At 37.4% G+C, this 17,507-nt stretch overlaps 2 protein-coding genes across 6 annotated transcripts; both read right to left on the reverse strand.

The window, feature by feature from the left end:
- Positions 1 to 1,826: 1,826 nt before the first annotated feature.
- LOC126698717 (beta carbonic anhydrase 5, chloroplastic-like) lies at positions 1,827 to 5,977 on the reverse strand. Of its 5 annotated transcripts, none has more exons than XM_050396114.1 (10): positions 5,833 to 5,977; positions 5,310 to 5,452; positions 5,116 to 5,168; positions 3,860 to 4,021; positions 3,713 to 3,761; positions 3,417 to 3,530; positions 3,259 to 3,312; positions 2,739 to 2,821; positions 2,525 to 2,630; positions 1,827 to 2,222 (listed from the first exon to the last, which is right to left on the reverse strand). In XM_050396114.1, the coding sequence occupies exons 1-10, from the start codon at positions 5,960 to 5,962 to the stop codon at positions 2,025 to 2,027; spliced, it is 1,092 nt and encodes a 363-aa protein (XP_050252071.1). In that variant the 5' UTR covers positions 5,963 to 5,977; the 3' UTR covers positions 1,827 to 2,024. The 5 variants fall into 5 exon arrangements, 3 of the variants coding, with proteins under 3 accessions (XP_050252071.1, XP_050252072.1, XP_050252073.1); XM_050396115.1 differs by lacking the exon at positions 5,833 to 5,977 and adding an exon at positions 5,643 to 5,808; XR_007646571.1 differs by having other exon boundaries at positions 2,170 to 2,222; positions 2,750 to 2,821.
- A 1,827-nt stretch (positions 5,978 to 7,804) lies between these two features.
- On the reverse strand, positions 7,805 to 9,334 carry LOC126699886 (transcription factor bHLH30-like). The gene is made up of 3 exons (XM_050397854.1): positions 9,173 to 9,334; positions 8,810 to 9,046; positions 7,805 to 8,681 (listed from the first exon to the last, which is right to left on the reverse strand). Exons 2-3 carry the CDS (start codon positions 9,044 to 9,046, stop codon positions 8,175 to 8,177), a joined length of 744 nt encoding a protein of 247 aa, XP_050253811.1. The 5' UTR covers positions 9,173 to 9,334; the 3' UTR covers positions 7,805 to 8,174.
- Positions 9,335 to 17,507: the final 8,173 nt, after the last annotated feature.

Here is a 17,507-nt window from a genome sequence, read left to right on the forward strand (position 1 = left end):
GAGATATCATCCCCACCTTGTGAAAACGGAGGATTGTTTTGAGTCTGTGTCTCCCCCCGCCCAGACCGCATCACCTTGAGTCTCGGAAGGATCCGGCGCCTCTGGAACGGGTGTGGTTCCTTCACCCCAACCCGTGCCTCAAACATATTGCTCTAAGGGTAGATTGCACTGGAGATGAAGACTGTGAGTATGGATGAAGGATTATGAATTTAAAGGGGCCGAGGGGTTTATATGTAAATGAAGTAATCTCCTATCCTACCTATATAAAGGGCAAATTGGTGGCATTTAATTTATGCAGGTTTCCAAGAAATGCTACAGACAAGACGGTTTTGACTCAATTTCCAACACATTCTGCAACCATAAGATTTGAATATCCTCGTGAAGGCGTGCCTCGAGCACTGAAACGTCGAGGACTCCGCGTGAGTAAATCTAGAAGGATGTCCCATAATTCGACGCACCTCCCATGCACATGGAAAAACACCAACATCAATAAAGTACAGAGTTGGGCAAGCCATGGTTTGAGCCCGATATCACCAAAACCCCCCTCCCTAACTAGGAGGTCGGGCAGCAGGATTTTGAGGGGCTATTGTGGGGCCCGAGAATTTGTGGTCCCGGTCCACTTCATAATAGGGCCCAAGATCCAAGCCAAGGAGAATGACTTCCGAGGATGCGAAGTAAAAATCCGGAAAAGGCCCAAATATACGGCCGAGGACGATCTTATGCTCGGCACCTCACAAAACGCCTGAAGAAAAGGACAATCTCAGTACAGGGGCAGTACAAGGGAGAAAGCTGCCAACACCGTAGTATGGAATCCTGCATCTGACAGGCCCATACTCCAGACCATGCTATTTAACTTTTCCAACTACCCCCAACCACTCTATGTATGGATTGATAGGACGGGTCTATACCCCAAAAAGCAAAACTTACACGTGGACACTAAACAGGAAGTAAACACTAGTATAAAAGGGAAAGAGAGCCAAGGGGGAAGGGGATCCCGGAAGGGGGAGAAATCCTACAAAAGGGAGAATGGGAAGGATACTATGCTCCTCGGATGTAGTCCGATGACTTAAACCCTACAAGCCGCACCGATGGAAGACTTAGCTAGTCAAGCCAAGTCCACCCTCATATAACCAGTGACCAAGGTCCAGCCTTTCAAGCCCACACTCTACAAATTATATTGTTCGGACCCTTTACATATGAGCCCAATGTCATTCTTATGTCGTTGAACAATCGTGTCCCTACAGGGTTGTAACAGTCTATACTTTGGTTTCGATTGAGGATATGTTCTCATGTATCGAGTAATGTATTGCCCAAGATGTTTTGAGTAGGCAACAACAGTTCACAACTAAAAAATTTCAAAATAATTAATATTATCAACTTCAATTGTTCTTTGTACACCTACCAGGTAATATTTTACAGGTTTGATATCTTCTACTTATATGTATGCTTTGATTGGGTTAAAGAGTTTGTAACTAAATATACCTCCTAAAAACTCAAGACAAATGGATAATGCACTCATCTTAGACCTATATTTTCATTACTCTCTCAATGAGCTGTAAAAAAATATCTTCTTTTTCAATAAGCTGCTTGTATTGTCAAAATAAGAGGACTCAATTATCGTTTTAATGGATACTGTGAAACTCTATGATTGACAACATTATTAAATGAAGTATGAAACTCTAAGGATTCATTATTATTACTGCTTTTTTAAAAAACCAAATTTGAAATCTTAATTTAAACTTACTATGCTTATTTAGTTAGTATAATATTTGTAAATCATTTGTGCAATTTGTTTGTTCAAACAATGACTTTTTTTTTGATAAAACTGTTCAAACAATGACTTGAGTACATATTGAATGTTACTGTTAAATATGCCCGTGCATATGCAGGAATTACAAGCAAGTTGTACTTTCTTGTTACAGACAGATAAATTACATGATTTCAGTTGTATTAAAGAACACTAAGAAATTTAAGGGGAAAAAAATTAGAGTTTGTAAGGGTCAGCTCAGCTGCTGGTAGACAAGTCAATGCCAAAATGCTTGATCTTTGAAAGAGTATCTGCCCCCTTCAATGCTGCTTCCCTTCAAATCAAGAGTCCACTTCTCAAATGAACAATTCAGGAAATCATAATACCCTCCATGAATAGAGAGCAACTCTTTCCTGACTCTCTCTTTTATCCACGGGTACGTAAGCAAGTTCAGTAACGAACGGTTGATTGATTCCTGTTAACACATTAAACAATAATTACTTTAATGATCAAAACCTTTGAAGACTCAAAATCTCTACCATTTTTATAATTCTCTAACACCAATTCGCTCATAAGCTTTATCTTCACCAGCTTTAGAATTGTATATAACTATATATCTCAGTAGTGATGTTCTGCCAAGTTGAATCTATATAATCAAAAGTCTCAAGTAAAAGTACTTTCCAAAATGCTGACAAATTGTATAGTTCAAATAAGTATTCCAGGTAACAATTTTCATGTGATAGTCTAGGAAGTTTGTGTTTTCAAATGGAAAGGAACCTTCTCACAGTGTCCGCATTGCTGGTCAAAGCTAGAGTGGGCCGCTTCAGCTTTTGCTCTTAACTTGGCAGATTTCCCATTAATGACCCACTTTTCTAGAAAGCTTCTGAAGAGAGAAATGAACTACAATAAGAAAGTAGGTAAAAAAAACTGCTACTAAGATTTAATATTGAACACGATCAGAAGCCAAAGAATTGAAAATGTATAACCAAACCCTGAGTCTACATCATCTTGCATGCTCATAAGGGCTTGTATTCCACCACAGCTACTGTGACCAATGACTAATATGTTTTCAACCTGGAGACAGTCAATATGTATTTTTCAACAATAAACAAGTATAGGGACATAAACAGAATGCGATTAAATATCCTTATACAAGAAATTTTTTACATAAACTTTTATCTTGTGTATATACCCAATTATAAAGAGAGTTTTTATTCTGAGCATCTTGTCCAAAAACTTTCATTAACAAAATTGACTACAATTATACAAGAACCACATTAATTGTTACGACTTTGAAGGCCATTTTCCTTCTTCTTATTTCATGAAAAATTGCATTGCCTTTCCCTCAGCTTAAACTCATTATAGAAATTTATTTGCACTTCACTCAAATTATTGTTTAAAATTTTTGTCTTCCAGAGCTTGCTTCAAATTCTTGTAATTTTTAAAATGTTATAAACTACACCCTTTTTTTTTTTTTTTTTTTTTTTTTTGTGGGTAAAGCCTTCACTTACTTCAAGAGTATTTACTGCGAATTCCAGAGCAGCATTAGTTTCTGATGGTCCATGCTGTAAAAAATAAAACATGTTATAGTGGCTACTGATAAAATCAATTGGAATGCTTTCTACTTTTGTTAGTATGGTACATAACATAAAGTTAATTTCTAGGATACCTCAAGTGGGGGAACAAGATTCGCAACATTTCGAATCATAAATGCTTCACCAGGTTGAAACCCAAGGATGATAGAAGGACATACTCTAGAGTCTGCACAAGCAATTACCATAAACTGTTCTTGCATTTGTCAGTTCAAAATATCTATCCCATCATATTCATAATAATATGGAGCAGCGTGGAAAGTAGGTATGAAAGACTATATAGTCATGTAGAGTATCTATATCAAAAAATAAATGAACAGACAAAGTTTGTGGTGTATCAAGATCAATTAACTGTATTGAGTTTGTTCATTACCTTAGGGTATTGAACTTCAGCAAGTGCTTGAAAATGCTCCAAATCCTCTCTGTTCAAATGCATAAGAGTTAACCGTTAATAGGAAAAGTAATTTCTTATAGCTAGGAAAGCCCTAATATTATCATACTAACTACTAGGACTACTCACAGATATTTCTGCTTCTTGAAACTAAGAAATCTTTGTTTCATTTCAGCAAACAAGTCCTGGTCCCCATCAGTTTTGCCCGTATTTTCCACTTTATAGCAGGTAAGTTCTTGTGCAAGTCCAAGGGAACACCTTGAAGCCTCCGGTCTCGAAATTTGGTTTCTCCTACAGACACAGATGCCAAATATTGAAGGGCAGTTATAATATCTGTACAAAGTTTACTTCAGACCCTTAAGGTGAATTTTCTCGGTACAAAATATTTAAGAAAAATGGACATCCTTATCTTCTGGGTCAGCAGCAAAAGTAACAGTTGCATTGAAATGTCTGCAATGATAAATGTGCAGGATCCTTTCAGCAATTAAATTTAAAACTAGTATTGCAATACATGAAATAGAACACTAGAATTGTCATGAATCACTCTCTTATTATGCAATGTCATCAGCTGAAAAAATTAGCCACGTTTTCTAAATGCATAAACATCACAAGGAAAGAGAAGCAAGATCATTATATAAAGTATAAGTTTTATAATCAAAAAATACAGACATGTATACACATAAATATGATGTGACCGTTTGGTTGTGAGTAATTGGAAACTCAACACAGCACTACAGGGAGCAACCATTCAGAATAGTAGCAACAGTTAGAGCAAGTGTGTAATGCACAATGCATGACCTCTGAACCAAAATCGATGTATTTCATCACTGTTAACTGCAGAAACTAACATTCATGAACAGGAATGACTTCCATAATTTGTTCAAAAGATGAAATTCATTCATTTTAGAAACTTACATTGCCATTCTTGACAATAACATGGATATATTGTCAAACAGTGAAGGACCTATTTTTCTCATTTTCAAAACTTAACCAAACTAGATTATCCATAACAGTAATTTGTAGATCACAAAAAACTAACAGATATCTTTGCCCATAAACTCGGACCAAAGACCGGTAAAATTCCAGTACTCTACCTTAGGTTTTGCAATTCAATTCAACCATGTGGCTGCATTGACCAATGAACCACAAGTTTGAATTTTATCATCCTCGGAAAAGATAACACTAGTTGTGCTGCAATGGTCAATAGTGGTTGAATTCAATTGGAAAACCTAAAGTACAACACCTAAAAGAATTATACCTAAGTTTTGCCCAATACTAAATTATGTTTCTTAATTGTTCAAAAGGAAAGGAACAAAATATAATAGCTTGGTACTTAATTAATCATAATCAACCAATCTATCAAGGGGGCAAAAAAAACACCTTACTTGACTGAAGGCAGTAATCTCAAATGGGACTCCATATTCTTGCTCCACTGTGTCTGGGAATCAAACATTAGCAGAAGAAACGTAAGATTATTACTCAATAGGGAATAAATTGGATAGCTTTACCTTCAAATGCAACAAAAAACTTTCCACAACACAAATCAGATTATGCCTAAGAATTAAATGTAAGAACTCACTGCGTTTGGATTAGGCCAATTTCTGGAAAACCCCACAAAGGAATTGGTTAAACCAGAAAAGGGTGAGCAATGAAAGGAGTCCCCATAGACCGAAGAGGAGCTTAGAACTGCCACTCTTGACATGACCGTACGAGCTCTAGAGCCTGTGTATTGTTTTTACTTTCAGTACTTTCGTAGGTTTGAATTGAAATTAAAGTTTTTGGTCGTTCAGAGAAGGATTTTTAAGACAGTAAATCACGTGCTTTATATGAAATGAAACAAATTCCAACGGTTTCCAATATATATATATATAGAGAAAACAAAATAAAAAACATTACAAACACATTTACTCACGAATTTGCCAGACCATCTCTGTTCCTTCCTCTACATTTGGCAACTATATCTTCTAAAACCATAATATATAGTTGGACCAAATAAATAATATCGTGATAAAAATGATATTTATATTTCATATTTTTGGTTAGTAGTATAGCTATTGTTTACAACAATAATTGATAATTTGAGAGGTGACGCGAAGACATACTTATCCAATTCAAAAGGTACCGATAGTTATCCATCCATTTGAATAGTGGAAAATTATCCTTTTGCCTTATTGGTTTATATCCTTTTGTACCGCTGGATGGACCATCAAAGTGATCAAACGGGCAAGACATAATCGGGGGGACCTCACAAAATTTACCAAGAGGTTTTTTTGGACAAGGCAACAAGCACATCACATGTCAGTCTCATTTAATGGTGTTTTATAGCTTGGCCACTCTGTGATCCCTAATTGCCGAAGCAGTCGCTTTCACAAATTAATCCCAAAGTGAACAGTCAAATCATACAAGGCAACAAAACGTTAGGGCAACAAAGCTAGGATTGATTAGACATGGCAAAACGGGTCAGAATTTTCTGACCCGACCCGACCCGAAAAATACCCGATCCGAACCCGTTTTTTTACCCGAAGCAAAAACGGGTTGACCCGTGACCCGACCCGTGTTTTGTGCGGGTCAACCCGACCCGACCCGAACCCGAACCATTTTTTTAAAACTTTTTTTTTTTGGGTAAAAAAAATAGTGAAATTAAGACAATATTGGTTTAATTGTTTATTGTGAGCTTTAAGGAAACAATTGATACATTTACATAACTGCATGCAAATTAATTGAAAAATAAATGGTTGAGCATTCTGTAATGAGTAAAGATTTTTAGATATCAAATAGCAAAGTACATGCCAAGATAATCTGGTTACAGTAAAGTTAAAAACAGATTTAAAATTGTAGATATGTGTGAGACACATTCACGAGTGTGAAAATAGTAAAGCCAAAGTATCAAATTAGCATAAATTATGAATGCTTAGATCTATTTTTTAACAATTTATGTTCAAAATAAACGGCTTTTCAAAATAAATTATGATATTTCCTAGAGTGTGTGCTGCTTAACAATGATATGATCTTCATAAAAGAGACTAGGTATAAATAAGTAAGCAATCAAACTTTAATGTATATCTCAAATTGAAATAGAGTGTCAACCACAATTGATAATAGATTATAAAATTAATTTTTAAAATTGTAACTTTCTTATATGTTTTTATTCTTTATCAAATGAGTTATCCAATAAGTCATTTGTAATTTTTTTTTTTGGAATGTTGATATTGTGTAAAAATAAAACTTGTATATTTGTTTTACTTATCTTTGTGTTGTTTTGTTTTAGATAGCAATGTTAGGATTTGTATAATTTTAAAATTATTGAATAAATGTTAATAAGTTTAACTGAGTTTATTCTTGATATAACTAGTGAATGCAAAATAATGCATTTTACATCAAGTAATATGTTGCATAACTATCCAAATGGCAAATACATATTGTTTTCTTTATAAAAAAAATAAAAAATAAAAAAAAATAAAAAATTTCATGTGAAAAATATGGGTCAACCCGACCCAACCCGACCTGACCCGCAACCCGAACCCGATTTCAACCCGCTTAAAATGACCCATTTTTGACCCGTGACCCGTTTGACCCGTGACCCGATTGACCCGACCCGAACCCGACCCGACCCGCCCGTTTTGCCATGTCTAGGATTGATGGGAACTTTGTTTCTATTTGAAACAACTTATTTAATTTTTTTACTAAAAATTTTTCTTAAAAAAAAAAAAAAAAGTGTATTAAAGATTATTTATACTTTAAAAAATAAATAAATTAAAATTTTTAAAAATTGTGTGCAAAAATTAAAAATTTAGTTTATAAACTCTAACCAAACAAAAACGTAAAATAAGCATAACTTCTATCAAATCTTCTAGATATTAGACAAAACTCAAAAAAGGACTGATTGGACCTTTTTTTGGGCTATAAGCTTCGGTCCAACGCTGTTAATACGTTAGACAGACGAAACACCAAAATAAAAAGTAATCAAATTTAAACACCTGTCCCTATAAAATATATATATATATATATATATATATTTAATGTCTTTGTTGCATACTCTAAACAAAATATAGTATATTAGATCGAACACAAAAGTGACATATAATCAGTTTTAGGCATATGTAATGCAGTGTTGTATCTACCAAACTCCTCCAACATTGTTTTAAAACCCAATCAATCCATCTCATACTATTCCTTCTACCCATACAACTCTATTTCTTTTCTTCTCTTTTTGGCTTTTTTTTTCTTGGGACTGACTAATAATAAGACATTTGTTTTATTCTTGACATTTACAATACATTTGTAGGAATGAGCGAATGAGAAACAACGTGGTAGAAGAATATACTCAACATGCAAATGCTCTTTTTTTTTTTTTTTTTGGTAGAAGCAAATGCTCTTTGTCTTCTTGTTTTTTACACCTTTACATTCTATAAAAGCCAAAAACAAATCCAAGAAATGAGTCAAATCAAAAAAACTCATTATCGCCCTCCTCATTAACCGAACCATAAACCCGAGCCCGTTTACTTCCAGACACAACCCGGCTCAACCCAGAATCCGAGACCCGGTTCTCCACCACAGCCTTCAAAGCCCTTTTCAAGGCCCCAATCTCCTCCTCTCCACCAACACTCTCAGCCCATTTCACCACCACCACACTCTTGGTCCGCCCACCAACCGTCATCATCTCTGCCCTGACCGCCCTGGCCCGACCCGCCCGAATGGCTCTGGCCAAATCAACATTCAAACCGGGTCGGTCCTCACAACACAAAGTTGCTTTCATCTCCTTACAATTACTATTATTATTATTATTATTATCACCACCATCACCGTCATCGTCACAATAACTCAGACTCGCCTCGTCCGACTCGCTCGGAAAAACCCACGTGTCCCCATCCTGTTTCGCCATGTCATCAGCTCGCTTCCTCAGCTCCTTCACGTGATGGACAACCTCTGCTAGCAACGAAGCCTTGTCGGTCTGTCAAAAGTATATTAAAAAAAAAAAAAAATTCCCAATTACTATAATACCCCGGCGTTTCGATCAAGATAACGTGAAGAATTTTAGTTCGTGAAAACAAAAACAAAAACAAAACAAAAAAATGAAACCTTGGTGGTGTTAGGTAAGAGAGTACGAAGTGTGGAGAGATGAGCGTTAATCCTCTGCCTGCGTCTCCTCTCAGCTTCCTTGTGACTCCGACATGCTTCTTCTGATTTTCTCTCCACCCTTGACGCCGAGCTCATCGTTGAATCTCCACCGTCCATCAAGTTGACCACCAAGTTTGGTGGTTCATGACTCATCTTCTCTTGTTGATCAAAACCATAGTAGCTTTGAAAAGGAAGCATCTTTATTTGTTCACCAAGACCCAAAAAAAAAAAAAATACAACGTTAATTTATATATATAAAACCATAAAGAATAATAAAGAAGGAGTTCTTGTATTATTGAATGTGAAAACACATATAAAAATTACCTCTTTACGAATGACCCGACGTCGTATTATACTAGGAATAACAGGTGAGAAGAACTAGGAGGGAAGAGAAATATAGAGATTCGTAGTGGAGGAAACTGAAAAAGCAAGTTGAGGTTTAGCTGTGAAGTGGTAACTGGTAATAGAGACCGAATGAGTATAAAAAGAGAGACAGTGTCACAGTGTTTTTTAAAAAAAAAAACCTCTCTTACTGTTAAAAAAGTGAAACGTTAACCGAGGTAGAAATTGAGGGAGGTAGGGTCCGTTTAGGATTGATTTATTTAGTTGGAATTGAAAATTTTTTACTGAAAAATATTATATATAAGAGTAAAAGTTAGTTAAAATAATATAGTAAAATTCATAAATAGTATCAAAAAGTGCAGTGGACTCATGAATATTAGTAAAAGTAAACTGAATAGTAAAATAAACTGATTTTTAATTTAGAGCCAAACGTACACTTAGCGTGTGTTTGTTTTTTTTTTGTTAGTCTCATAGTACTGTTCATGAACCAACCAATTCTTGAAAAATACATAAACAGTATTTTACATTTTAAAAAATATTTTATTAGTGTTTTCAACAATACATTTTTAATTTTTAGTAAAATAAACCTTATCTAAAATATACCCTTAAAGTTGAAACCATAACCTAAAAGGGAATAAGAAGAAGAAAACTAAATTTGAGGAAGCTTAGGTGAAAAGTGAAAACATTAACTAGTCCATGACAAAGTGTACGTACACACAACTGGGTTTTGATATAAATTACAAGATTCTGATTGTTTGGATAGGTCATTTCAGTCATTTAATTTAAGCTCATTCTCCTTTATAATTTTGGATTTCTTTTTTCTTTTTTCTTTTTAACCGGAAGTAAAAACTATGTGCTCAGACTTTAGACTGTTGATGCACATCCACTTATGTTGATTTTGGCATGGACCAGATAAAAAAAAAAACCGGGAAGTAAAAACTATGCGTTCAGACTTTTTAGACTGTTGATGCACATCCACTTATGCTGATTTTGGCATGGATTAGATCCTTCTATGTTTCAAAGGTATCATTGAGTGTGAATTGTCAAAAGACAGGTTTAGCATAATTCCTGTTTGGTAAGGTGATTTTTGTTTTTGTTTTCAAAAAATATGAAAATAATTTAAAAAAAATTGAAATTAAAACTAGTTTTCAAATAATAATTTTTACATTATATGTGTTTTAATATCGTTGTGGTGGTATATTTTCCTGCTTTTCTTTTTCTTTTTAAATTTAGTTCCCTAGCTTGTCAAAAATTATACTATACTTCATAGTATTCATAAATATCATTTTGCTTCTACTTTTAAAAACAATTTTAAAATACTAAAAACAAAAAAAATGATATTTGGGATACCATTTCTATTATATATATATATATATATATTTGGATAATGATAAGTTTCAAATTTGGAGCATGAGATTTTTTCTTTTCTTTTTTTTGTGATAAAGATAAATTTCTTAATTTAAAAAATAGAAGAGTTTGAACAAATTTGTGGGGTCCGCTGTTTTCATTTTATTTACAACTATGCCATTAAAAACGTTTTATATATCTTGAATATACCCTCTCAACTGTTTTCAAAATCCTAGTCTAAACGAGGAAAATATGATACAATTTTCTAAAAACTGTATTTAGAAAACATCCGCTAAACAATATATTCAAGTGTGGGACCCACAATTTTATGATTTGCAAAACAAAAAACTATATTTAAATTCTCTTACCAAACAGGCCCTTAAAATCATAAATTCAATGTTAAGTTCTAAAATATTGTTTAATCGCGTTTAAACATGTAGATGAAATACTAGAAAATAAGCTATATTGAACCCCAAGATATATTAAATAATTTTACTTTTTTTTTTTTTTAATAATTAAAGACAGTAGAAGTATATCAATTAAATACCATCCTTGGTTTTAAAAATCAATATGGTCAAATAACCTAAAAGCACCTGATTTCGACAGGTTTTTTTTAATTGATTTTTGGGGGGTTAATCGAATCAAATTGGCATTCGGTTCTTGATTGATCAACCAGCTAATCCAGTCCAGTCCATTTTTTAAACTATAATACCACCACAACTTTCAGCAAAAGAAAAAAAATATACCACCACAACTAATAAAATTTACACCTAATAATACTAAATTAAGATTCTAATGTGGTTCTTATGATTCTAGCGGTAAGATAAAAAATAAAGCACTGGGGAGGTTAGCAGTTAGGTAAGGGTCACCCCAAAACCTACTTTATGAGACCTAAACGTTAGAAAAATTTTGTCGACTATGTCCTCCTATCAAGGTCGAGTAATGTGGTAGAACACTCTGCCAGACTGCCACGTCTACTTCATCCTATATACTCTCATTCCTCCACCCATTTATATAATATTTTTTTGTATTACTGTTGTTTTTTTTTTAATAGAATTTCAATTTATGAAGTCTATTTTTTAATGATATCTCTTTATTATCAGACCAAGATATCAATGTGTCCGCTTATAATAATAGCTCTTTTATCATCAGGTTAAGATACCAATTAATTTTTGGTGTATGCGGGGATTGAGCCACAGATCTCTTATACAACCATCAGAGATTTTACCAGTTGAGCTAACTGGAACCCACCTATCTTATTAAATTCATATCATATTATTTTATTAGGTGAATTGTTTTAATTAATATATATAAAGTATCATGTCAATCAATACTAAATACATATCTAGTAATTATAGAGCAAGATACCAATATGTTTTTTTGTTTTTTTTTCCAATATATATAGGATTCAATCATAAAAGGCTTTTATTTGTTTTCATTAGTGTAGTTGTAATTACATCTGAAATCGAAATTGCTTGTTTTGATTTGGTTAAAAATATTATTACATAAATATTTCACCCTTCTTGAGCTCAAACGGAGACTTTCACGCTATTCCATTATGCTCAACTCACACAGCCTATTGGATGATTAGAAGTTTAGAACTCTATCAATGGAATAAAATAAAAATCAAATAGATTACTTTTATTTTAAAAATTAATCACAATGTATTGCTAACTCTGCCGCTCGAACAATTTCTCAACCAACTCAACCCTCGGCATCAAATAAATTACTTAGAGGCCCGTTTGAATTAAGGGGTAGGGAGGGGGAGTAAACTAGAGTTTGATGAAAATAAGCTAATTTTGGATCAATTCTCCTCTACTGTATTCTACTCTACTCACTCCTCCTCCCCTTTCATCCAAAACGGACTATAAAAGTGAAAAACTCAAAACAAAATTTACCACCCGTGGTAAAATAGCAAGGTAATTATAGAAGGCATGTATGGAATTTATTAGAGTATCCCCAGTAGTGGAGTTATATTTTTAGCTATTTGGCACCACAAAAAATTACTTTATCTATTTTACTTACTCACATACTGCAGCACTGGATCTATTTTAGCTTTCAACACAATAAAATAATATAAACATCACAATAAAATAATATATCTACTACTATAATAAAATATAATATATCCCACTACAAAAAAAAAAAAAAAAAACACCACAAATATTCTAACCAACCGCGTAAACACAAAATAAAATAATTTTTTTTTTTACCTTTGGGGTACAATGCACAGCTATCTTTAGCTATACACTATAACTGAGAAGCCAAAATTTTTATTATAAATCCACTGCTACAACTCCAAATAACTTTTTAGTGGTACTAAAATAATTTTTTAACTTTTTAGCACCACTACTACAAATCCTCTTATTATTACAACAAATAGAGTATAGACTACTACTACTATTATTATTGCTAGTGGGCGATGACTGATGATGAGTCCACTGCTCAGCATTGCCGTCAAGACCCAAAAAAAAACGAATCGGTGGGTGTGGAAATTGAAAAAAGGAAAAAAGTGGCAAGAGTCATTTTCAAAGGCAGACCACTATTACTTACGGCGGCGCAGACAGCTTTTATAATAGGGAATCAAAAAGTGACAACAGCGATCATGAGCCGACAACCTCTTTTTTGTTTTTGGCCCTTTAGAAATTTTTGTTACAACAAAATATTGTTTCACACTTTCACTGTTTCAATTCACACTCATCCAGTCATCATTTTCCTTTTGTCTATAATGCCAACCCAGTCTGTGTTAGAAACGTGTACCACAAGTCCCATTTGGGTGGCCGTAAATGGATGTGGCAACCAATAACAAAAGCTGAGCCCATCTCCGCCGTCCATTTTTTCTCATTTTCTTCTATTCACTATTTGATGACAAATTTTAGTTTATTTTACTTAAAATATAAATTGGATAAAATATATTTATTTCTGGAAATGTAATCTCTTCAGAGTTAAAGTTCTAATATTTTTTTCCAAGTCCAGTGCAACCAACTTTTTTTTAACTTTATCATAATTTTATCACGGGACGGCTTGTAGGTGATGAAATTTGTAGTACTAGACTTACTTTTTTTTATTGACAAAATTTATTAATTTGTAATAATTGATCAATGTGAAAGTGAGGAAAATATTTCTTTCTAAATTACTTTAGAAAGAAACTTTTTAAACTTCTGTGGTAGGTAAAGTCTGTCGGTTGATGTTGGGCCGTAACTCATGTACCAAGCCCAGCCACGATAAAGGGGAAAAGGCTTGGGCGTAGGATATCCCGTCCCAATCATGATGGGCCGGGCCTGCTAAGGGGCGTCCGAGGAGGAACACCTCCTCGGACTCACCAAGTAAGTGTCCAATTTGCACCCCATACTTGGCGAAAGTTCAACCAATACGAAGAAACAGTGCGTGACACTCAGGAAGGGGGGGGGGAACAATCACAACTGCCGCATTAAATGCCTAGGAACTACTTTTCCAGCCGCATTAATGTGGAAGGGACAGGAACGCAGAATGATCTTGGCCAGTGCAACTCACAGAAAGAAGGGAGAATAACCTATGGGACAGGCACTCGAGTGGAGGATCGGATGACTGACAAGTGTAGGGACATGATCTCAGGAAGGATGCTATATAAGGGAAGGAGATCCCCATGGAAAAGGGATCGCAAGCAGAAAGAAGAAAGGATAAGAAGGAGAAAAGAGAGAGAAGTAGCAGGAACGACCTCAGGAACCGTTACTCCAAAAGTTAGAAGGAATATCCCTACGTCCAACTGGTTGCATGGCTTGGTCGTAACTTCGTTTCTCCTGTCAAAGACCTAGTTCTATAACCTACTCTCTACAAATTCATTGTTGAGGGACTTTTGGGCCAGAATCTCCCACCTGTTGGGCCTGAGCTCCAAAATTCGTCACCCTACAATTGGCGCCGTTTGTGGGGAGAACTTGTGTCTCGACAAGTGAAACAGCAAGGGATGGAAGGATCAGGTCCGCGCCAAACCGGACGTACTGAATCTCAACGACAGGACAACTTTGTAAACCTTGAACGAGCAAAAGACCAAAATGATCAACGAGAGGGCAATGTGAACACCGCTCACACAAGTAGAAGTCGCTTGAAAGGGAAAGGCCATACATCCCACCAGCACAACGAGCAGAAGGCTCTGCAGCAAGAGATTGAGGATTTGAAGAGAAGGCTGCGGCGAGCCCAACAAAAACGTCCTTTGCCCATTTCGGATACTAGCAGTGGTGAGGATGATGAATACAGACGAAGGACGAGGACCCCCCCGAGCGAGACGTTCTCCTATGAGGAAGAGAGGCCTCACAAACGCGGCCGCAAAAGCCCACCTTACCAAGGCTTAGTCAATGACGCCATGAGCAAGGCCCTGGATCGAATCTCCCAGTCGCCATTTACCCGTAGAATAGAGCGGGCGGTGCTCCCTCGGCGATTTAATCAGCCAACGTTTACCCTGTACAATGGTCGAACTGACCCAGTGGAGCACGTGAGCCAGTTCAACCAAAGGATGGCTGTTCACTCCAGGGACGAGGCGTTAATGTGTAAAGTGTTTCCCTCCAGCCTGGGGCCCCTGGCCATGAGATGGTTTGATGCCCTCCCACCAAACTCTATAGACTCCTTTAAACAGTTGACGCAGGCCTTTGGCTCCCGCTTCATCACTAGCACTAGAGTCCCTCGGCCCCTCGATTCCCTTTTATCTCTGTCCATGCGAGAAGGAGAAACGCTAAAGGCCTACTCGGACAGATATTGGGAATTGCACAATGAGGTAGAAGGAAGTCACGATGACGTAGCCATCAGTGCCTTTAAAAGGGGCTTGCCGACAGAGCATGGCTTGAGAAAGTCTCTCACAGGGAAGCCAGCCACCAGCGTGCGGCAACTTATGGACAGGATAGACAAGTATAAGAGGGTCGAGGAGGACCAGCAAACCGGGAAGGGAAAGGCGAAGTTTGTCCCCCAGGAGAGAAGGGACTTCAGGTCGGACCGTTTCAGTAACAGTAATAAGCCGAGAAGAGATTATACAGAACAATCGGGATCTACAGGGGCTCAGGTAGTCCACGCCGTGTTCCGAGAGCCATTACACGTGATCATGGAAAAAATAAAGCACGAGCCTTTTTTTCAATGGCCAAATAAGATGGCAGGTGACCCCTCAAAACGCAATCAGAACCTATATTGTGCGTATCACCAAGAGCCCGGCCACGTCACGGACGAATGTAGGAATCTGAAGAACTATGTGGATCGACTCGTCCGAGAAGGAAAGTTAGGGCATCTGTTGCAACGCCCTGAGCAGTCAAATGTCGATACCAGGCAAAGCACCTTGAGGCCACCCATCGGCACGATAAATGTCATTCTGGCCGCGCCTGGGAGAACCGGTTCCGGTCCACTCAGAGTAATGTCAGTAGGTAGGTTCCCGGCAGAGCCAGGCGAAAGGGAATCCAAGAGGGCTAGAGGGAGAGTGCCATTAATTGGATTCACGAAAGAGGACAAGGAGGGAACTACTCAGCCCTATGACGACGCCCTAGTCGTGACACTCAGAATAGGAGGTTATGACGTGAAGAGGGTGTTAGTTGATCAAGGCAGCGCCGTAGAGGTGATGTACCCGGACCTATATAAAGGGCTGAATTTAAAGCAGGAGGACCTGTCGCCATACAATACTCCTCTGCTTAGCTTTGAGGGAAAAATCGTCATCCCTAAGGGCATGATCAGATTGCCTGTGCAAACAGACATAGAAATAGTGGAAGTGGACTTCATTGTGGTGGACGCATACTCACCCTACACGGCTATTGTGGCACGGCCATGGCTTCATACGCTAGGGGCTGTGTCGTCTACCCTGCACCAGAAAGTGAAGTATCCCTCAGAGGGCCGAATCAAAGAGATAGTGGGGGATCAAGGAATGGCCAGGCGATGCATGGTATCGGCCATTGCTCGACGATTAAGCGACGCGCCTTCCACTTCAACCAAGAATGCCTTATAGCAATCAAGAACCCCGGTCCTAGTTGTAGGTAATGAAGGACCGGACATGGAGGTGAGTTGTGAAGAGCTAGAGAAAGTGCTCGTCGGATCAGACCCCGAAAGGTTTTTCCAGATTGGCTCAGAGCTACCAGCACAGGAGAAGTCGGCGCTAATTGATTTTCTGCGTCGAAATGAGGATGTATTCGCTTGGGATCCTTATGAAGCCCCTGGGGTCGACTCAGACCTAATACGTCATCACCTTAACGTTAATCCAGCTATTACCCCAAAGAAGCAGCCCCCTCGGCGCCCGTCAAGAGAGCATGCAGACGCTGTGAGGGAAGAAGTGGCGAAATTGAAAAGAGCTGGGGCTATCAAGGAAGTGTTCTACCCCGAATGGTTGGCGAACACAGTCGTGGTGAAGAAGAAGAGCGGGAAATGGCGAGTCTGTGTGGACTTCACGGACTTAAACAAGGCTTGCCCGAAGGATCCTTTCCCAATGCCGCGAATAGACCGACTGGTCGACGCAACCGTCGGGCATCCCCGCATGAGTTTTTTGGACGCTTTCCAGGGCTACCATCAGATATCCTTGGCCACGGAAGACCAGGAAAAAACTGCCTTCGTCATCCCAATTGGCAACTATCATTACAAGGTGATGCCTTTTGGCCTGAAGAATGCCGGTTCGACCTATCAAAGGATGATGACTAGGATGTTTGAACAACAGATGGGAAAAACTGTAGAGGTGTATATAGACGATATGGTAGTAAAGAGCAAATTGGTGACTGACCACATCAGGGACCTTGACGAGGTGTTTCACATCCTGAGAAGGTACAGGCTGCGACTGAACGCATCCAAGTGTTCATTTGGAGTGGGGTCGGGAAAATTCCTTGGCTACATGGTAACCCATCGGGGGATCGAAGTTAACCCTGACCAAATAAGGGCCATTCGTAGTATGCAACCGCCTCGGAATCCCAAAGAAGTCCAGAAGCTTACCGGCATGATAGCAGCTTTGAACCGTTTCATCTCCCGCTCGGCGGACCGA

Source organism: Quercus robur, chromosome 9 (genome assembly GCF_932294415.1).
Source record: "Quercus robur chromosome 9, dhQueRobu3.1, whole genome shotgun sequence".
NCBI lineage: Eukaryota > Viridiplantae > Streptophyta > Magnoliopsida > Fagales > Fagaceae > Quercus > Quercus robur.